This window comes from Stegodyphus dumicola, chromosome 8 (assembly GCF_044657685.1).
Source record: "Stegodyphus dumicola isolate Sdum_Otavi_A_Nest chromosome 8, ASM4465768v1".
Classification (NCBI taxonomy): domain Eukaryota; kingdom Metazoa; phylum Arthropoda; class Arachnida; order Araneae; family Eresidae; genus Stegodyphus; species Stegodyphus dumicola.
In genome coordinates this window covers 151,192,839-151,216,339 of record NC_140775.1, presented here as the reverse complement: position 1 = coordinate 151,216,339, position 23,501 = coordinate 151,192,839, and the positions used below count along the sequence as shown (strand labels likewise).

General features: G+C 30.3%; 1 protein-coding gene across 4 annotated transcripts in view; it reads left to right on the top strand.

Annotated features, from left to right (window-relative positions):
- ebi (transducin beta like ebi) overlaps positions 1-23,501 on the top strand; it is a 77,573-nt gene that overhangs the window by 24,352 nt on the left and 29,720 nt on the right. For 2 of the 4 annotated variants that reach the window (XM_035354352.2, XM_035354354.2), the window contains exons 2-9: positions 11,567-11,640; positions 15,752-15,897; positions 19,139-19,286; positions 20,647-20,779; positions 21,449-21,593; positions 21,862-21,925; positions 22,013-22,110; positions 22,566-22,626. In XM_035354352.2, coding sequence (XP_035210243.1) covers positions 11,567-11,640; positions 15,752-15,897; positions 19,139-19,286; positions 20,647-20,779; positions 21,449-21,593; positions 21,862-21,925; positions 22,013-22,110; positions 22,566-22,626 — 869 coding nt within the window. Of the gene's footprint in view, positions 1-5,258; positions 5,524-11,566; positions 11,641-15,751; positions 15,898-19,138; positions 19,287-20,646; positions 20,780-21,448; positions 21,594-21,861; positions 21,926-22,012; positions 22,111-22,565; positions 22,627-23,501 lie in introns of those variants that run through there. The other 2 variants (XM_035354355.2, XM_035354353.2) reach the window with 2 other exon arrangements.

Sequence of the window (23,501 nt, the reverse complement as noted above, 5' to 3'; positions counted from 1 at the left end):
AGCGTTTATTTTTTTTCAAATAGTTTTCTTTATATATATTTTTCGTCATAGTTATTATTTTAGGTAATTTTTAAAATTTTATACTTTTATTTTAATTGTTTGTGTTGCATTGTCTCTTCAGATAATTGTTTTAAAATTTTCTTTTTAATCCTTTGAACTGAGCATTTTAAATATATTTATTAATATCAATTTTCCAGAATTTGATTTTATTTATTTGAACTGCGTTTCTTTCGGAAGAATACTTTGTAACCCAGACTACGATGAGTTTGAAAACTGCATACTATATTAAAAGAGAAAATACTGTAAAGCACAGTTTTACACGCCTTTCAATGTTCCGTTCAGAAAAGATATATATAAATAAGAGAGATGTATAACCGACATTTTAACTTAGGATGACTTGCATACACTGCTTTAAACAGTTTTATCATTCTGCCCATTGTTTTGCACAATTTTATCCTACATTTGGTTTCTTAAAATGTTATTCATATTTTAGTCAAATATTTTATTTTTGAAATCGCAAGAATCAAATATCATAAGATTGAAATGTTTTAAATTAAAAAAAAAATACAAATACTAAATTTTACGAAAAAATTTATTTTTCTTCTCTTTTTCTTTAAGCATTCTGAAAGTATATTAAAAACTATCCAACTTTTCGAAACATTTTGGTATTTCTGACAATCATTTTAAAGTTATCGCCTTCCATTTCATAAAGGCCCACAAACGGCCGAGCGGTAAAGACTCTGATCACTGGTAGTTCGGTCCGAGGTTCGAATCCCGCAAACGGGATGGTTGCATGGGCGTTTTCTTGGTTTTCCTGATGTGTAACGTGTATACGAGCCAGTTTTCCTTAGAAAGTCCTCCACGAAGGCATCCCTCCCTTTAGGCAGATAGCCCTCGCGTGCTTTGCCATAATTAAATAATCCAATCCAATCCAATCCTTAATTAAATATAATTGATTTGTAACTTCTACTAGAACTGACGTTAAGAATTGGTGCAAATAAATAATATCGTGCGCAATCTTGATTAATATAAAATTAAAAATATTTGCACAGAAAAATATTTACATTCAGACAGAAATTTTTTTGAAATATTTGCAATTACTTTATAAGAAGGATTTATTAATAACCGTAATAATTACTTATTATATTACTGATGATTAGAAATCAGTTCTTGACAATTACATTCTAAATTAGAATTTTAAGAATTATTAGAATTTTAAATTAGAATAATGAAAATACGCTACGCACAAAAATACATTTTAGGATAAAAAATGAGTTGATTTTTTATGTTTTAAAACTTCTTGATTTCATTTAATAAACATCGTATCCTAGTTGTTAATTGAATTCAGAATGTTGGGTGTCGTTTATATAATTATTCTTACTTGTCCACGGAATCTGCTGACTTATCCAGCGATTAAGTAGCTGCAGATCATTTCTACATAACCATTGAACTTCCATTAATTCATTCTCTAGAGGGTTGTATATTTATATCATAATTTGACTTTTATAAAAGTGATTATTCTAAATCTTATGTTTCTATAAAAATATACTGTGCTTTAAAAATATGGATGATAGTACCAGCCGCTCTTTCAGCCACTTCAAAAGCATCAGTTTGTTTAGAAATAAATTGTGCAGTTAATGTCGTAAAATTCAAATAAACATCAAACGAAAATTCTCAGTTTTAGACAATTCGATTTAAACGAAGTAAAGTAGCAGACGATAAAAAGCCGAAGGTAAAAATTTACTCTTACAAAAATTTACTCTTATTAAAAAAAAAAAAAAAAAAAGATAGAGAGAAATTTAAAAAAAATATTAAAATTTTATTTAAAAAAATAGCTTTTCATATAGTATTAATGAATATTTATTACGCATCATCGAGGGAAAAAATGTCATATAATTAATTCTTCGTAAAATTTTACTTGAAATTTAAGGTTAAAAATAGCTGTGGCAATACAGTGTAACAAAAATCCATAGACCACATTTGGCGTTATTATCGCTCAAAAAAAAGATGCCAAATTTCAAAACGCGAAAATATGTAAATTTGTGTGTAACTTAGAAAATTTTGAATAAAAAAGTCTAATTTTTTGCAGATATGCTTAAAAATATACCTACTTTAAGATGATGGTAAAAATTTTATAGGTTATAATTCAAAATTTTTTTCATAAAATTTATAAAAATTATTTAAAAATAGAAATTTAAGAAATAAAACACAAAAAATGGGTAAATTTTATTTGGAATGAACCTAAATTTCGAAATGTGAGAGAAAAAATCAAAAAAGTTTAATAAAAAAAGAGATATAAATAAATATTTGCCAAATTCAATTAACATTGAGGAGCTAAAATTTTGAGAGCTAATATTTCAAAAACTACTCGTACGATTTTTACAAAACTTGGTATTCTGGCATAGTTTGAGTCGTAGAATCGAAATATGTAAAAAAATTGATATGTTATTTCAGAAAAAGTCCGATTTTGTGTCAAAATACCTATGTTAGAATAGTGCTATATATAAATCTAATATATATCCTAAGTCGCGCTTTCGAGACATGAAGAACGCAATTTGAATTTCGTGAATCGCACCAGTAGAACGCGAGATATAGCACTGTCTTTTTTTTTTTTTTTTTTTTTTTTTTTGGAGCAGTGTACCCTTTATCCCGACATCGTCAAAAAATTATCTTTATCGCCAAAAAGAGGGTTCCGCAAAGAGATAATTTAAAGCCCTTCTACACGACGCGATTTCCTCGGCCGACTTTCTCGTTGAGCTACTATTTTACCAATAAGATTGCTTTGAGTGATCACGTGCTTTTCTCCTCATTTGGAGTAATAAACATGGCTGCATTTCGTTGGAACAAAACTCAACTAATATATTTCTATAGAGAAAATATTGTGTTGTGGGACACGAGTAATGTAAATTTAAAAAATAAAAAATTAAGGGATTATCTTATTTTGGTAAGCTTTGTCTTCCCCATTACTTTATATATTCAAATATTTTCTATTCTGGGTGAAAATTATTTTAACTCCCCCAAAAAAAGTTTCAAAAACTATTAATGATGCCATGTAATGGTACTAGATGAAAATATTCAGAAACTACTTGAAACTGTGGTCGCACTTATTGAAAAAAATTCAGAAAGCAAAATCTCCAGTCGAGAATAAAGCAGCGCAGAGACTCATTGACTTCGCCGAAAATAGGAGTTAAATCAGGTGACGAAGTACATGGCTTTTCCGACACCTCCTACGCGAGCGACCATAGCCCAGTGGGAAAGAGCAGACCAGGTTTTCTTCGTAGATCGAGATCATGGGTTCGATTTCCCAACCTTAATTTTGGACTTTCTGCGCCTGGAAGAACTTTTTAATTTAGTTTCTCCATCATTAGATTCGAACTGGATGACTTAAAAGTCACGTTTTATTTTTTTGCCTATGGGTGGAGTTTTTATTGAATTTTAACGCCTTTCTTTTTATTTTTCGAATGGCCGTTGGCACGCGTTTTAGATCTACTGCTCAAAAGAAAGTCACAAACTCAGTTTTGTGTTAATTGAGTTTTGCGAAAGCAAATTACAGCCCAATTTAATACAATATTGCTAAATTTTATTCGCTGATTAACTGATAGTCATACGATCATAGTTTTTAGACTGTATTAATTATTTAATTATGCTGATATTAGTTTTTTAATGTTCAATAAGTATACTACTTAAGAATTTGAACCTTTATGATATTTCTTATTTGAAATTTTTGCACTGAAATTACACTGTTGCTTTGTAATGTGGCTTTTTTCTTTATTACTACTTTTTACTCATCCTGGTTTGATATTCATGACATTATTGTCTATTTATTTATTAATAAAGATTTTATTTTAAAGCACAGTAGTTACTTATTTTTCTGAAGCATGGTTATTTTATTATTTCAAGATTTAAATGCTCAAATAGGAGTGCCAGAAAGTGAAATTTAAAAATAAATAAATAAAATAAAAAAATTTCTGGTCCAAACGCATTTTTTCCTCTAGAAGTAGCTAAGTTCAAAATTGTAGCTGTATCTATAGTAGCAATTTAAAATAGTCATCCATTATTTTGACTATTTGACAACACCGTAAGCTTTGTTTACAAATCGTAGACAGTGTGACGCTGTAAAGGGCGGGAACACTTCCTTTCATAGTGATTGGCTGAGTGAATTCCTGTACTAACGAGAAATTCGTTCCGTGTGGACAGCTATCTCAGATATTGTCGACCAGCTATGTCGGCCGTGAAAATCGCTACCTGTAGACGGGCCTTTAGTGCCAAACAGCGTAATCTTTTAGCTTTCATATCAGTCAATCAGGATATCTGATTGGCTGACTTACATGAAGACCAGTTCTTTGGCTACGACCTAAGCAGGGGCGTAGCTAGAGGGGGGCATCTGTCCCCGGGCGCAGAATCCAAGGGGCGCCAAACTGATGTTACCACATTTTAGAATTAAATGTTTTCCATCCTTGGCAAGCAGTAGGGGGCGCGAAATCTTCAGTTGTCCCTGGGCGCTGAAAACCCTAGCTACGACTCTGGACCTAAGCGACACGCAATCGCAGCGAAGCATTTTTCCTCCAGAGAAACCCCGGGATATAGCGTTCAGCGAATATGTTTCAGCTAAAAATTTCCCTTTAACTATTGTTGAGAGAAACACGCTTCTCGGAAAAGTTCCTAATAGTGTCATGCATGTGATAACCCCTTAACGTTTGCAATAAAAAGAACAAGATTATAGATTGTGTATTATCAATAATCAGAAACCTATTAGGCAGATTCTTTGTTATGCATGAATTATAGCTTCCCAAAATTTTATTTCAGAACTTCCGAGACTAACTATTTGGTCAGAAATGAACGTAACACCGAAATTTCGCAATAAAACTCGTAATTGTTGCAATTTATTAAATTCAAGATTTTCTTAATTCCTTTAGAAAGACGGTAATTTTTATGACCAAGACCTCAGAGATCATGTGATTTATGTATAGCTAATGGAAAAAACAAGATCGTTCTTCTTCTCTTACAGAATGATATTCTTGCATTGAGATACAAATCATAAAATAATTTTATGCACTTTGTAATTTTCTTCAACTTTTTAAAAAAATAGTTTTGTATAAAAATTTTGCGGCTTTGTACCGTGTTCCTATTTGGGGCGGGAGACTATTGGAATTAAACTGAAGAAGGCGCAAGGCGCCAAAGGGAAGCCAAGCTTCAAGAACAAGAAGAAGAAGTAAACTGAGGAATAAACTTTAGTTTTAATCGATATCATTTCATTTCCCCGGATTTTCTGTTATGGAGTCTCTCGAGTTATAGCGTTTTAATAGCGTGTGATGTATCATTGTTATTTTATTAATTAATTAGTAATGTGTTTGAGTTTTAATTTATATTTTTTAGATACGCTTTTATTAAAATCAAAAGAAGGTGTAATATAGTTTAAGTGTATAATTTTCTTTTTATATTTTTCCTTTTTAAATGTCAGTTGCAAATATGTAAATATAATAAAGTGTCTGAAAACAGGTATTACGTCTTTTTTTATTGAGCGTAAGTATTTACTTTTTCATTATCAAAGGTATTCATTTCGTGTCATTCATATTTTATTTCTGTAACAGAAAGTGTGCAAATAGCCGGCCACGGAAGAAAATACATGTTTATTGTAAGATTTCATCTTTGAATCCAGAGGTGTCAGGGGATTGTCGTTTGTTTTCTAAAATGCAAGCAATGCCCTCTTAATCTTATTGGTCTTTAAGTCCATATAGTTTTTGTGTTCCTAAAACTTTCCATTGAACCTCAGTATGTACTGTTTGCTAAAAGTGCTTTACAAAACTAGCTAACTAAATATGTATAATAAATGTACTTTACATAATTATTTATAATAAACATGATTTTTATAACATATGATAAACCTTCTTTACGAGGCTAATAAACTGTTAATTTGATCCATAAGAGCTGGGAGAAAAAAATACTGGGAAAATACAAAAGGCATAAAATACATTTAATTTAATATCTGTTCACAATTCCAATATGTTTAGTAAATACAATAAATATAGTATGAGTTTATATAGCCAGAAAAGGTCAGAAAAGAAAATTAAATTTGTAAATAAAATGAACTTTAATAAAATTATTTATGATTATATGCCTATTCCTATTTCATGCAAGATCAGAAAATTTCAATCCCCTCTCTATGTTCCATATTTATGAGGTAGCTCTTGGTCAGTACAGTTTTAGGTAAAATCCTAGTATACAGTACGGCTTCGGATCGATTTTAAAAATTGTCACCAAAACGACTCGTTTACTGCTCTTAAATAGTGTGTTTACTATTCATCGTAATGTTGCCAAATCTCATGTGTACCATATACTAGGATTAATCCCAGTTTTATGTATTTATTTCATGTTAGTCATAGTTTCATATGTATGCAAAGATGGAAAATTTTAAGATGTCGTATGATTCCAAGCAAACAGGCTGGCTGTATGGGTGTTTTCATGGTTTTTCCCATTAACATGGATATGAACAAGTTTCCATTAGAAAGTTCACTACAAAGGTGGCAAAGAGTGAGAAGGAAAATATTTTAAGCTTGAACAACCCATATATATCAACCCAAGTGTTTGAAACCAGTGAACATTGATAGTTCAACTTGAATTCAAATACCAGTTAATAGGTTGGCTGCATGGACCTTTTCCTGAATTTTTTTGTGTGTATATGGATATGAACCAATTTCCCCTTATAGTCCTATCTAATTTGTTGATTCAGTAAATAGAAAGGTCTGTAAAAAAAATCTGGATTATATTTTATTAGGCATAATTGCCCTTGTATTAAAAGTGGTTTTTCTAAATTTATATCAACATAATCAAATACTTGTCCCTTTATTTTATTTGATAGTCCAGTAGTGTATAATTTAATTAGTTTTTAATGAAAGGAAATTAAATGTTTATAGTTAAAATAAATGCTATGAAACAAATACCATATTTTCATTTTTTTACCTGTCTTATTTCTATAGTGTCAGTATCTCTAAATTAATTTTGATCTGCACAGATATCCCCTGATAATTAGGTATTGATAAAGTGTTGGTTAGTTTTTGGAACTATAGTTGAATAGTAAGTGCCATTTGTTCTGAGATCAGCAAGAAGTAAAGGAACTAGTGTTTTCAAATTTGCTATTTGCTCTTGTTCTTCATTATCATCAAAAGTGGAAAAGAATAATTACATTTTTTGGTAACATGCTTGCATTTGAAGCATTTTGAAGTTCTGCATATGAACTGCTTTATAAAATTGATTCTCTTCTATGGCTTGATATAAATAAATACCATATTTAGATATAATAGCAATATCTTTAATATGTGCTGCATTATTTCAAATTAAATTCTTATATCGATTTGATATATTTCCCACAAAAATCTGTTTAGAGTTCCAAGTAAAGAACCATCTCTGTGTTATAATATTGTATTAAAAATGTAATATGTTATTCTCAGCCATGACTCTATATTCATGGTATATGTATATATGAGTTTTGAATACCAAATATGAGAAGTTATGGATTGTATTGTAATATATTTTTTCACAGAAGTCTGTTCAGAGCTTGAAGTAAAGTATCACTTCTTGTTTATTAATTTTAGCTGAAATTTAGTATGTTATTTCGGTTGATCTTTACATTATGGTAACTTGGCGTTTTTTTGGCGAAAATTTGGCGACCAACTCTCCTACAGCAACCTTCTATTTTTTTTTCCCGCCGCCATTTTGTCTTCACGAAGTAAAGACATGTTTCTTTTCTTTTTATCTACTGAACACTTCTTCCAACAATCTACTAGCCGAATTACACTTATGCTAGAAATTTTATCTAACAAAAGTACTTAATCATGACAAATATTCACTGCAAAATTGGGAAAAAGTGCACAATACCATACTCCTTACGCGTTTTTCAAAATAACACATACACATAAACCATGTACACGCCGACTTATTTTTACTTAAAAAAACATCCCAGAATTGCACAAAAATGGCATTGCGCACACTCTTCACTATATCCATGTACACTGCTTTTTTCTCATAAATTAGAAAAATTTCACGAAAATACATGACAATTTTCTCAATATTTAAACCCGGTAAAAAGAACATATATGAAATTACCTGATCGCGAAAAAGTATTTACCCTTTCCAAATATGAACATTTCCACATATAAAATAAATAAAATATCCAAAAACTTTTACCTCTAAATCATCTATTACATTATACACGTCACCAACGAATTCATACCGCAAGCATTACAAATACTTAATATCAAATATTTAAATTATTTCCATGCACGTTTACTTCAACTTAAACGTATACCAAATTCCTACAAACATAAAATTCACAAAATAACTATCATTTAATTAAAATATCACTAAACCATGTACACGCCGACTTATTTTTAAAATTTTTAATGAAAATAAAAATTTTTAATGAAAAACTATATTAAAATATAATCAAAAACTTTTCAATTTTAGTAGTTAAAATATCTATATCAATGGAAATAACGGTTGATCTTTACAATATGGTAACTGGTAGTTTGGCGACATTTTGGAGGTGATAAAGGTTACTATACTTAAAAAAACTTAAAAAATTTTACTTAAAAAAACATCCCAGAATTGCACAAAAATGGCATTGCGCACACTCTTCACTATATCCATGTACACTGCTTTTTTCTCATAAATTCGAAAAATTTCACGAAAATACATGACAATTTTCTCAATCTTTAAACTCGGTAAAAAGAACATATATGAAATTACCTGATAACGTATACCAAATTCCTACAAACATAAAATTCACAAAATAACTATCATTTAATTAAAATATAATTAAATTCAAAAACACTACTTAAAATATAAATGAGCACATACATTAAATTAATACATACATAAATACCCATTTCGAATTCACTTTAGTTACGGCCATGGGATCCAAAAATTCACGAACACCGTTTCACACAACACAGAATAAACCAAATACAAAATTTCCAGATTTTTTCCCGATTTCCCCCCTTTTCCGATTCAAGAACCGTAATTCATCCATTAATATCACATGACATATCCCATGATCTCTCATTTCCATCACACAAAATAATGCGTAATCGGAACTGAGTACTGCTCACATTATTACCAAAGTGCCAGGTAGTAACCTTTATCACCTCCAAAATGTCGCCAAACTACCAGTTACCATATTGTAAAGATCAACCGTTATTTCCATTGATATAGATATTTTAACTACTAAAATTGAAAAGTTTTTGATTATATTTTAATATAGTTTTTCATTAAAAATTTTTATGTGCCTCGAATAAAGTATCACTTCCAATTGTCTGATTTTACCTAAAATCTTATGAAATCTTTGAATGCGTAAACTTAAATATGAAAAATATAAGTTTTTAAAAAATTTATGTAAGAGTTATTGCAGATGAAAATATCTTCACATACATATGCAGAGACAAGTTTCATTGTAAAAGTGTGTTCTGGAAACCTTCATTTGTGTGTCTTCAGTGAAAATTCACTATTGAATATTTGGACCAAAACCGTAACTCTCTATACCTATATACACAGGTAGGCTGAGGGTAAATTGATTTTAAAAAGCATCAAATTTGAAATCCTGGTCTACTCTTATATTTGCCCTAAGATACCAAGTGTGGCAATATATGTTCAGCGCTGGTTTTTGGCGCGGTTGCAGTGCTGTGGTTTCGGGGACGATGTTGTTTGTATGGCAACCCTTTTGATGTTGAAACTTAACTCTTTTCCTGCAATGGTTTAATTGCTCATTGGTTTGTGTTGAATGGCTTATGTTGCAATGATAGACATGGTGGCAAGATTTTAATCGCAAATTTTAGATTGTGTGGAAAGTAAATTTAGTATTAAAAGGTACGATGTTGAAGTTGTTAACGAGCCTTTTGTTCACATGTGTGTTTATGAGGATCGAAGTGTATTTTTGGAATTTATGTATGACCTTTTGAAACGGAGTCCGAAATGCGGAGCTGCTATGAGAACTCGGAGGAAGAAGGGCGCTTCTGATAGTTCTTGTGTGGATTTGCAGTCAAGTGCTTGCTGGTAAAGTATGTGGCTGTCAGCAGAGTTTAAGATTTGGATCATGGTTTTCATGTAGTAAGTTAACTTTGGAGGAAGTTTTTATCATTACTTTCGAAATTTTGAATCGCAGAAAGAGATGTGATATAGCAAAATCATGGCAGTTTTGTTCACAGACATTGTGTCACTGGGGAAATTTTATTAACGAATGTATTATGGTAAGTGCATTTTATTTTACGGTTTTTATTTTGTAGAATGTTATGTTCATTGTTTTTTTACAATGAATTTCTGATGTTATTGTTGTTTTTTGAATTGTTTGTTATTTTAGTTTATTTTGTTGATTTGTGCGCAATGCCTAGATTGTGCAATTTGTAGATGTTATTTTAAACAGGATGCTGTGTACGTGGTATTCTTTGAAATTTATTGTTGTTATGTTAATTTATTAAAGCGAGGTGTGCATAGTTCGTAGATTCGTTCGTTGCCTAGATTGTGCAACTCGTAGATTTATTATTTTTTTTTAAGGTAAAACGTATCGCTGTGTACATGGTTTCTTGTTAGATATTTTTGGTTAGAAACTTTACATTTTTGCTATCTAAATTTTTTGTTTTTGTTTTGGATTTTGAGCTTAAATTGTGTGTTCAAAACGTGTTTTTTGCATATGCGAAAACCGCGTTTTTGAAGACATTTTCTCACTGTTGGGATAGTTGATTTTTAATATTTTATTTGAGAAGCTGTTCCATTTTTATAGCTAAAAAACTAACCTCCTGTTCCAAATGTATTTACAATTAGAGGAAGCCAGAAAGCAAAACATGTGTTTTAAGAACTGTAAGCAATTTGGCTGTTATGGTAGTATGAAAAGAGTAAAGGTTAGTGGATATACTCAAATCATCTTTATCATTTAACAGAGGATATGTGTTTACTCAAAAGTAGATAGATGAAGCCTTACAACTTTATGTAAAAAATTTTTACTCATGCACGCAACTCTAGCTATACACTCTTGAAACAAATAACATTGAGCTTAAACAGACCAGCCTCAATCTTTGTAAAGAATTTAACTTCTTTAAGATAAGGTGATGAAGTTCAAAGTATTGAAAATATCGGTGTATTGAATACCATATCTGTAGATGAGTTTTATTTCCTTCCTCAAACTTTAACCATCTTAGTAATAGCATGAAGTCACATTGTGGTATGTATGTGTGAATTAGGATGCATCACATTTCCTATCAGTATTAAAAGTCTGTATTTGTTTTCAGTGTATTTTTTCCTAAAATTTCATTATCACATATTATTTCAATTTTCTTTTTTTCATAGCATTTATTGCTTTGTATTGTATGGGTTCATATGTGATTTTTCAGTTTGTATTTATGTGTTGTTATGTTGTACATTGCCTAAAATAAATTCACTCAATTTTATTCAACTGTTTTTGAGAAATCCATTTTTATGCACATGTAAACAGTTTCATATAACAATGTATATATTTATATATTATTTTTTACATCTTTACACATTTTACTTTTGTACATTTGTCCTTTTATCGTTTTAGAAATCACTTGAACAAAATGAGTTTTAGCAGTGATGAAGTAAATTTTCTTGTGTACCGTTATCTGCAAGAATCAGGTATATTATTTTTTGCATTGATTTTCCCCTTTTGAAAGTATTGTAACGTATTGTGTTTAGTATTCCATGCAACAAAAAATCAAATTTAATACAATTTTTCTTTATCTAAAATGTATAGTAACCAACTAACATTACAGTTATGTACACTTGTGACTCACTGTTCCAGTAACATTTTCACATAGATATTGATATATTATATTACATTCCTGTTACCCCTCCACATTTATAGGCAATGAAATTAGCAAACAGAGAAGGAAGTATCAGATTAATTTAACACTTTATTGACATCATGATAAAGATTAATGCTATGGTAGCAAAAAAAATACAGCAACAGGAAAGTTGGATTTCGCATATGCAATCTAGTCATGTTCAGTAACATGCCATACCACTTTATGTTGCAATACATGTTTCAATTCAATCCACAGCAGATTCATACATATGTGCATTTGTTGTCATACAGCAGAGAAGAATGATCTAAATCAGGATTTCTTAAACTGGGGGTCGCGGGACTTGCAGCAGTGGGTCGCAAAAAAATTGGGTACTATTCGGTTTCGAGGGCCGTAAAAAAACTGCAGCGAAAATGTACGCGCAAAAGCGCCAAATCTAGCAAACGCGTTCATTTAATAGCCCGCCAAATCTAGCGTACACGCTGATTTCAGATTGCGTAAGCTTATATAGTTCTATATTTCTTAAGACGCCATTAAAATACTAGTTTAATTTTTAAATCCTTTTCTGATTTTAAATCCTTTTTTGATATCCTATGGATTAACAATTTGGGAATTGCCTATGACGAAAACTCGGCAATAGAATTTTGGGTAAAGTGCAGAATCACCCACTGCTTGACGCGTTTTTAAGAATTGCACATACTCGGTATCCATGTGCACATCGACCCATTTTCACTTAAAAAAAATCCTAGAATTGCACAAAAATGGCACTGCGCACACCCTTGACTTTATCTATGTACATATCGACCTATTTTCACTTAAAAAGTAAAAGAAAATTGACAAAAATCCAATTGTTCTTACCCTTGTAAAAAGCGGCAAACAAGTGAGCGATTCTGCACTTTACAGAGAATATTTTCAAAGAAAAGTCATCATTTATTATAGAAAATTATGTTTGAACTACCAACGAGATGAAATTATGCTTTAGCGATAAGTCGGTAGCGAAATAGCGATGCAGGCATCCATTCAGTTATGTTTAGCAATTTTTATATAAATTATAATAACGATCTGAAATAGTTATTTACTCTTATGCTTCCATTCAGTCATGTTTAGACTTTTTCATATAAATTATAATAATAAAAGAGTATTATATGAAATTAACCTTTCATCTAAATTAAAACATCAATCTTAAATAGTTATTTACTATTATACTTCCTTTCTTGCCGCAATTATTAGGGTTGCCGCAATTATTTTTGGCAGCATTGGCATCAACAATAGTTTGGCGATTTTTTACGGCCCTCGAAACCGAATAGTACCAAAAATTGTAGCCATTTTGATGTTTCTTTAACTTATAATAATTTTACAATTACCAAATATTTTTATACAATATGCCTGAAAATAGATAAAGATAAGACAATACAGACAAAAAATGAAAACGTTTTGATGCATTCTTTTTATAATAAAAACGTTAATTTTCTTTGCTTTGCACGTGTGCTTATCCTGCAGAAAATACTGCACCTGAAATTTTAACTAGAAATGGAAATGCATTTCATATGTATATGTTAGGCTATCAATGTTCCATATCACTATTAAATCAAATTTGCTGCCCAGATTGTAATGCGTTCAGAGAGAAAATGTGCCATTTGGTAGTGAGGTGGGTTGTGTTATTAATAAGGGAACATAGTCACCCAGGTACATTATCATTTCATCTCAAAGTATAGCAGCATTCGTTGTTAAATGTCAGACATTGTCAGTCTTTGGTGTTTTATTTTGCTACTACCGTCACTGCAGATGAAATTTCCAGTGTTAAATATACCAGACATCAAGTACTATAGAAAAATCACTTCTTTGAGTAGGAGAAATGATTGTTGAATCTACTACATGAACCTGTGTTGTAGGCCTCATTGCCGTTTGATCCATATGTGCCTGGTATTTAATCCTTTGATCCTTTCTGCTGTTGGTCTTTAGGAGCCAACAGCCTTTGCAGTACCATTATGTCCATTGCTTCCAATCCATCAAACAGCATGGTCGGAACAATCCCATGCTAGGCAATATTTTGACCAACATGAGTTTTCATCTTTATGATAAGGCATTTCTTAAAGACTGTATGTTATGTAAAATCGATATTTTTGACACCAACCCAGCATTCTATTTTTTCCTGTCCTGTTGTTAGCATAAACTAGTGTTTTTCATGTTGTTGGAATATCGACTGCACAATGGTTAATACCACTGCATGTTTGCAATACCAATATAAGATGTGTGATTATGTGAATTGTATCAAATTTGGATTAGCATTATGCCAGCCTGCACTCACTTACCCATAAGTTCGTTATCTGTAAGTCACTGATTTTGCCCAAACACCCCCACAACTATAGGAAGTTTTGAAAGAAATGCATTTCTGTATATATTGTATGGTACACCTCTTAAAATTTTCATAATTTTCAAAGAATGCTTGCCAGTTATTTCTCACTCTGTTTGCCTAATCTTCTCTTTCCCTCCTTCAACCAATCTGCATAGTAGTGATAGCAATGTGACTACACTGAATCACTAACTCATTCACTGCATCCTATCTATTTGCTTTTGATATGTTATTTTGAGATATGCTGCCATCTATCTTGCATGTAGAACTTTTCTGTGACTACTGGTCTAACACGTGCTAAACCACTGATAGAAAATTTTGAACACCAGCAACCAGTGGGAACCCATTTTCACAACCATGTTCACTTAAGCTGTTGGAACGAAGACTGTTTTTATGCCATAGTATTGTAAATAATTCCAGTTCAGTTATCAGTAGCATTAAAAAAAAAGGATAATTTTCCGTCATGTTCAATAAACATCACATATATGTATGCATTGTCAAATGAACGTTTTTGGACTTCATGAGGAACTCAAATATTGAGCTTGCTTTGATATCCCAGGTTCTTTAGATGGTCTTGAATATTTGAATGATAGATGTCCAACATTTTTGCTAGTTCTCATGTCGTATAACATGGACTGAATTGATCATTGCCTTTATTTTGTTATCATTAACTTCAGCTGGCTTTCCTGACTGAGGAGCATTCCTAAGATTAAAATTTTTGCTACAGAATTTGATGAACCATTGTTAGCACTGACGTTCGTGTAGAGCATTGTCACTATAAACTTATCGAGCATTTTAAAAGCTTGATGCATCTTTCTAATAAAAGAGTAAAATATGACAAAAATGCACTGTTTTGTCTTTGATTTTCATCTTGTAAAATCTCCAAAATTCAAGCAAATTGAATTTTGAAGAAGAAGAAAGAACTGTCAGCTGCCCAGATGGCATAGCAGTAACATAGATGCAACTCACTGTAGTATTTTCAAATATGAATAAGCGATCTGTTGTAAAAATGTGCCATGACGTTTTGGACTACCTTTCATTCATCTTGTGGAACTTTATGTGATGCAGAATATGAGGGTTTATGTGAAAAGCTTTGCACATTTGCCTGAGTAATCTTTTAATAGTGTTTGTAAGATAAAAATATGAAAGCAAACTTCTAATTATAATTAGCAATATCTCCATTTTCCCTTCACTTTGATTTGAGTATTTCCCTTTCTGTCGTAAAAATAGTAGTAATTTATAATATATCAATTTAAACTGCATCATTTCAAAATTAATCAACATGGCAATTTCTTACATAACGCAGCAATGCAACTCCTGAATTGGATTTCAATTAAAAACTTTTAACTATATCTCATGCTTCTTCTGGCTAATACACCTTGCTGCTGTGTATCATTCATTGCTTTAAGATGAGCTAAGCTTTCAAAAATTGTGAAGTGTATACTGCATCCAATATTAAATTCTGTAGATGTGCTTTGAGAAAGGAAAGGAATTTATAGAAATTTCTATATCGTATAAAGAATATGATCCATGTCTGATGTTTAAAAAACTGTCTAATTTGAAGTGATTTATTTTTTACTTCTTTTTCTAGGATTCTCGCATTCTGCATATACATTTGGAATTGAAAGTCACATCAGTCAGTCCAATATTAATGGTGCATTAGTGCCACCAGCAGCTCTTCTGTCTATCATACAAAAGGGCCTGCAGTATACAGAAGCTGAAATAAGTATAGGCGAGGTAATTCTTTATGTATTTAAAAAAGAAAAAGAAAGCAGAACATACTTGGGTTGATCTTTACAATATGGTAACTGGTAGTTTGACGACATTTTGGAGGCGATAAAGGTTACTACCTGGGACTTTGGTAATAATGTGAGCAGTACTCAGTTCCGATTACGCATTATTTTGTGTGAAGGAAATGAGAGATCATGGGATATGTCATGTGATATTAATGGACGAATTACGGTTCTTTAATCGGAAAAGGGGGGAAATCGGGAAAAAATCTGGAAATTTTGTATTTGGCTTTATTCTGTGTTGTGTGAAACAGTGTTCGTGAATTTTTGGATCCCATGGCCGTAACTAAAGTGAATTCGAAATGGGTATTTATGTATGTATTAATTTAATGTATGTGCTCATTTATATTTTAAGTAGTGTTTTTGAATTTAATTATATTTTAATTAAATGATAGTTATTTTGTGAATTTTATGTTTGTAGGAATTTGGTATACGTTTTAGTTGAAGTAAACGTGCATGGAAATAATTTAAATATCTGACACTAAGTATTTGTAATGGTTGCGGTATGAATTCGTTGGTGACGTGTATAATGTAATAGATGATTTAGAGGTAAATGTTTTTGGATATTTTATTTATTTTATATGTGGAAATGTTCATATTTGGAAAGGGTAAATACTTTTTCGCGATCAGGTAATTTCATATATGTTCTTTTTACCAGGTTTAAAGATTGAGAAAATTGTCATGTATTTTCGTGAAATTTTTCTAATTTATGAGAAAAAAGCAGTGTACATGGATATAGTGAAGAGTGTGCGCAATGCCATTTTTGTGCAATTCTGGGATGTTTTTTTAAGTAAAAATAAGTCGGCGTGTACATGGTTTATGTGTATGTGTTATTTTGAAAAACGCGTAAGGAGTATGGTATTGTGCACTTTTTCCCAATTTTGCAGTGAATATTTGTCATGATTAAGCAGTTTTGTTAGATAAAATTTCTAGCATAAGTGTAATTCGGCTAGTAGATTGTTGGAAGAAGTGTTCAGTAGATAAAAAGAAAAGAAACATGTCTTTACTTCGTGAAGACAAAATGGCGGCGGGAAAAAAAAATAGAGGGTTGCTGTAGGAGAGTTGGTCGCCAAATTTTCGCCAAAAAAACGCCAAGTTACCATAATGTAAAGATCAAACCATACTTGTATTAATGTTTTATTTTAGATGGATATGCACAAAGTAATGATATGTTAATTTAATGATTCTTGCATATTCAGGCAACCACCTTAGTAATTTGGTGATTTTTTACAGAAGAAAGAGAATGTGATTTATAACAAAAGAACTCTACTACATACAATTTTTATATTATATTTCAATATTTTTGCTGAAAGTCGATCAGTAAACCTACATACAGGCATGTTGTTTTTCTTTAGTTTTTAATCTGATGGAAATTTCATGATTTGTGCAACTAGTTTTAAATGAATATTTGAGAATTATCCTGGATTCATATTTTGATGTTCTAGGTTTAAGAGCAAGGCATTGCTCAAGTTGTATGCTCTTAGATTAAATGCTGTCTGAAATACTATAATTTATCAACTTAACTATAATGGTGTTTTAGAATTTTTACGCTGAAAGAGCAGCATTGTGGTGTTTGTATCGCTGTATAACTTTTATCTGTCTGACCCTTATGCATCTAAGATAAAAAGCATGTAAAGCAGAATTCTAATTTTAATTTCCTATTTAATTTTTTTTGTTTCTCCTTTGTTATAATAATAACATATTTATGATAAATTGCTCAGCATTTCGTTATTTCAGAATTAATTCTTGCCACATAATCTTATGTAATGTTAACCTTCCAGCATGCACGTATGTGCAAAATTTACGACAAATTCAGTTTTTTAATGCACATTTTGCGCATATTGAAGCTGAGACGTCTGAATGTCATTTCTATTCCTCCTTTCTAACTTTCCCCACATCATGTAATGTGCCAACAGGAAGTCATTTGACTTTTTTTTTAACTGGGCATTTGTGCTATGTGGCAGCTTTTTCGTAAAAGTTACGACATGCACGTGTTCGTGGGTGAAAATATTTTTTTTCTCAAATATTTTGTGTTATTAATTGCTGTTTATTATTTTAATTTGAATACATTTGGCTCTGTAAATTTTATGTCAGTTTTTGTGGCAAAAAAAATATGTGCAACCAGCTGATTTTGCTTGCATTCTTCAAGAACTATCTGATGAAGGAAAGGTAAACAAGGAAACCTTTGATTGGAAGAAGAATAGTGATTTTCATTCCTTGTTTTCTTTCCATTCCTTAATTTCTTTTATTTCTATTTTTTAGAAATAAATAAAAATATAAAAGTTAGTTTAAAGTGTGTTTTTGTAACCAGTAAGAAGTAAATTTCCTTGCAGAAGTAAGTAATGCTAAATTTACTTTTTTTCTACCAAGATGATTTCCTTTTTTATTTGTCTATACTTGCCTTTGATAAATACTAAAATTAGCTTCGATTTTAAAATATAATTATTAACTAATAAATTTAAAATGTTCTGTAATGAAATACATCATTGCAATTCCATCACACTAACATAAGAACTTAAAAATAATTTATTTATATTTGAATGGGATATCGTTCATATTTTGCAATAATAAGGTTAATATTTTATTTCTTAACAAATTTATTATCAATATTCACTCATTTCTGTCATTTTTCGTGCCAAAAACTGTAAAATAACGGATGCCATAAAAAATGCGACATGCGCGATTTCATGTAAAATTGCCAAGCGTGTGTGCGGGAGGGTTAATGATGCATGTCCTTATCGAATGTCTCAGCAAAAAACTTCAGCAAATACGTGAAATCAGAATTGACTTATTCTTAACTGGGCCATTATACTGGAAATTGCATTAGCATAGTTTTTTTAAAGGCCAACAGACAAAGATGGATACTGTTATATCTTAATGTACTGTAAAACATGCAAAAGACTTTGCATATTGAGATTTGAATTAGATTGAATAAAAATTGACTAGAGTGATGTATGAAAAGTTAGATTTTATAATTGTCACAGAATTATTTTTTCCAAAGGCCGAGACATGAATATTAGGAATATTTAAAACATTTTTGTATTTGGAAGTGTATACAACAGCACTAACACAACTAACAGTTATGAGAATAAAAACCACTTAAGATATTTATGGGCACTGTGTGTATTTTCTTTCAAGTTTGTTCTCAGTTTAATGTTTTTTTTTTTTTTTTCATATTACATGTGTAGGATGGATCTGAAACTATGATAGAGTCTCTCTCTTTAATTGATGCTGTTATGCCAGATGTTGTTTTGTCAAGGCAGCAGCAAGCTCACAACACAAAGAATGCTGTTGTGAAAAGTGAAACGTCAAATGCTAATGGAGAAGATGGAGGAGGTAATGTTTCTAATTGATAGTTTTTTAAAACTTCAAAATAGCAAAAATAATTAAAACTTTTATGAATATAAAAATGCAGTTAGATTTTGTTGGTATTATCTCTTTATTTTTCAGTGTTTATTATTTTGTAATTACTTAAATATATTACTTTAAAACAAAATTGTTATGATATGATTTGCTCACAGAGATGTGAGATATTCTTTGCCTCAGTGATTATTTTTTTATATTTAAATTTGGTTCCTGGTATACTAGCTTGTACCCACTGACGCACCTCCAACAATTTATTGGTGTCTGTTGGCAATGAAATATGTTTTTGATTTTAGCAGATAAATGAATAGATAAATACTTTTTTTTTTTTTTTTTTAATTTCCATTGAGTATACTTTGTATTCAAAATCTCATCACATTGTTATTCTCCACATCTTATCTTTGCCACTTGCTATGTAAGCAAGGGACTCTCAAATCAATTCCGAGTTCTTATTCTAATACTTTGCTGGCTCTGATGACATTGCATTTACATCATACATCTTTTGTCATCTACAGTTTTATTGTGTGAACTTTGAAACACTTGGGATTTTTTTTTGGCAAAATATCATAATGAATTGCTTCTGTTTCGTTTTGCAGAAAGTCTATTAACACATGATGCAAAATTACTGAGGGAAAAAATTTTTCGGGATTTGCATGGGAAAAAAATCAAGATAATGATCCAGTGCAGATATGCACTTGCATTAACCCTCTGAGCGGCACAGGATTTTATATCCATCATGAAGACCAGTATTTAAACAGCATTTATTAATTGAGTTTTAGTCCGTATTTTCATAAACTTATATTCATTAAGATGATATTTACATTATTAAAGAAAGCAAGAAAGCAAAATATCTTAAATTATAAGCCAATATACGCCAAGTAGCAGAACTTTTGATGACCGGATAAAGGCATCATAACGTTCAGAGGGTTAATTGGTTTGAAGATGTTGGAGTGGCTTGGAGCAATTCTCATTCTTTCATAGCAGCCAAGGGGGAAAACTCCTTTTTTTTTTTTTTTTTTTAGAAGAATGATAGCACACCGGGTTGCTGAACACTTGCAGGATTCAGAATCAGATATATTATTTTTGGCCATGTATCAGCCTATACCCATGTACCAGAAGTTATTATTATGCTCATATATAATCAGAATCAAATATTTAGTTGGTTGCTTTTTTTTAAGTATACAAATACTATTTCTAGTATAAAGTATAATTATTTTTATAGAGTCATCTATTAATGTAATAGGTATTTTTATATTTTGATAAATTTCTAAAAATTTACTTATTTATTATCAAGTGTGTAATTTGTGTTTCTATTCTGTGTAATCTAAATCAGCTAATCATACAGAAGGTATGGATGTTGATGGAAGCATTGAAATTCCAAGCAGTCGAGCCACAATATTACGAGGCCATGAATCCGAAGTATTCATCTGTGCTTGGAATCCTACATCAGACTTACTGGCTTCTGGGTACTTTTTCCTTTTCTTTCTTACATATCACAGTGTATTTCTACTAAGAATTCTCAGTTTGAATTTAAAATAACTTTTTTAGCCAATTTTATGAATTAACTCATTAGCACTGTTTTTTTATGTGACTTAATCCAACTGTACATTAAGAATGGCATAAAAATTTTAAAATAATTATTCTTAGTTACTGTAATTTAAATTTATTTTTACATCATTTCAGTTTTAGAATTTAATTTGGCAGCATTTAAATGGATGAGAATAATGGAATGTTATATTAAGAATTTAATAATTTGCCGAGGCATCAAATTGGTTCACTAAATACCTTCACCTTCTAATTAAGAGTTAAACATAATGCAAGAACTGTTTATTATAAAACTATAAAATAAATAACCATATAACATGCTTACATTAACATAAGTTGGAATGAAATTAACATTTGTAATAAAAACAAGTTATTTGAATCCATGGGCTTAGGTTAAATTTTAAATATCATTAATAGATCTTCATAACTTAAACTAATTAACAGTTTTATCCTTCATAATTGTATTTAGCATGTCAAAATAAAAATTGGTCATTTTATTTCAATTATTTAATTGTTTTTTAGTGTTACCAGTGTTCAGAAACCTATTACTATAATTATAAATTGTATTTTTTTTTTTTTTTCTTCTCTAGTTCAGGTGATTCAACAGCTAGAATATGGAATATGAATGATAATTCTGCTAACAATAGTGGTAACCAATTAGTATTGAGACACTGTATTCAAAAAGGTGGCACTGAAGTACCTAGTAACAAGGATGTAACATCTCTTGACTGGAATGTAAGCTGCAAATTCAGTTTTTCTCTTGTTATTATAGCTGACATTTAAATTTAAAAATCAACTTCTTTGTTATTATATGTATTTGTTTAATTATTCTGCCTGAATTTTAAAATTCTAAGTATGCAATGGTTTTATTCAAATATTTTCCTTATTTGAAGTCTTCATTTTGTTTAATTTTTCACATCTTGATTTATTACTGATAGTTAGAATTATTACTTTGTAAATTTGAGATAACTGATATAAACGCAATCTGTTTCTAAATTTTTAGTCTGATGGTACTTTATTAGCAACTGGTTCATACGATGGATTTGCAAGAATATGGATGACAGATGGTAATTTATTAGTAATTTCATGGTAATCTAGATATTAATGCATTTAATGTATCCAAATATAAAAATGTTCCTTTTTCTGTGTAACAGGACGACTTGCAAGCACATTGGGTCAGCATAAAGGTCCCATATTTGCTTTGAAATGGAATAAAAAGGGGAATTACATTCTTAGTGCTGGAGTTGATAAGGTGAGGTTCTTTTGTTGTTAAATTATATTTAATTATATATATATATATATATATATATATATATATATATTCACTTATTTCCTCATAATGTTTTGAATTTAGTAATTTTGATAATTTTTAATATATCAAATTAAATATTTTTTTAACACTTATTTTAGTCCGGCATTGCTGTCAAGTTAAAAAATTCTAAAGAGCTTTTATTGCTTCAATTAGAAGTAATTATTCAGTTAGAAATAATAATATTAGTTTAAATTTTTGTTTCAAAAAGTTGATATAATATGGATTTTTGTTTGTTCTGTATGCTGTATTATTTTGTAATACTGAAAACTTTTTTGTGAATCATGTTTTCCTTTTTTGATAAGTTTTAAATATTATCAAGTTTAATTTTTTTGTAACTTGTTTATTTTTGTATGATATTAATTTGCTTATATATTATTCTGAAATATTTATTACAGACAACAATTATTTGGGATGCAAGCACTGGACAATGCACTCAACAGTTTGCTTTTCACATTGGTAACTATCCTTTGATAATGTAATTGTTTAATTAGTCAGTTTTGAAACTGTTGGTATTGATTTGAAAACACCTATATTTGTGCTTAATATTGTACATCATTATTTGCAAAATATATGCATTTTTATATGAATTGCATAAATTGATTTTTGCTGTTATAAGGTCTTTATTCCATATTTTAATATTAGATTAGGATTTGTTACAAAAAGTATTAAAATGTTGCTTCAAAGTTTCCTTGGTACTTGCATATTAACGTGACCACCTTGGTGCAGTATGGCAATCTGTTACAGATGAAAAGATAAAAATTACTTATCGGGTGCAAGTTAGTGGTTTTCTAGACTTCTCATAAAAATATTTCCAAACTATCGATATTTATAGCAAACATTATCAACTTATCAAAAGAAAAAGATTTTAAAATACAAATTTTAATTATTAAATAAGAAGTATATAGTACATTAAATGAAATAAAACACATTTTTCATGAAATTCCTTCTCTAATTTTTAAATGGTAATCTTATTCCCATATGCACAGTGATCTGTTTTTGCTTACAGATACATCACAGAATTAAACAAATTTGAGATTGCGCGTGCTATTGTTTTCCCGTGTACACAGCAATGTCTCAAATTTGGCATTGCTGCAGAAATTCATAGAATCTAGAATCACTTAGAAGTGCAGCTTCATGGAATGTGAATTTTTGCATTCTCTGCAGTTAGGCAAAACGTCATATTTCTGAAGAAATGAAATGCTTTATTTTTCATCAGATGGCAACATCCACAGTCCCATTACATTTCTTTACAAGGAAAAAAAAATACACTCAATGCAACAGAAACAAATACTATCAAATATGAAGGTGGAGATGTATGCGTCTCTGGGATG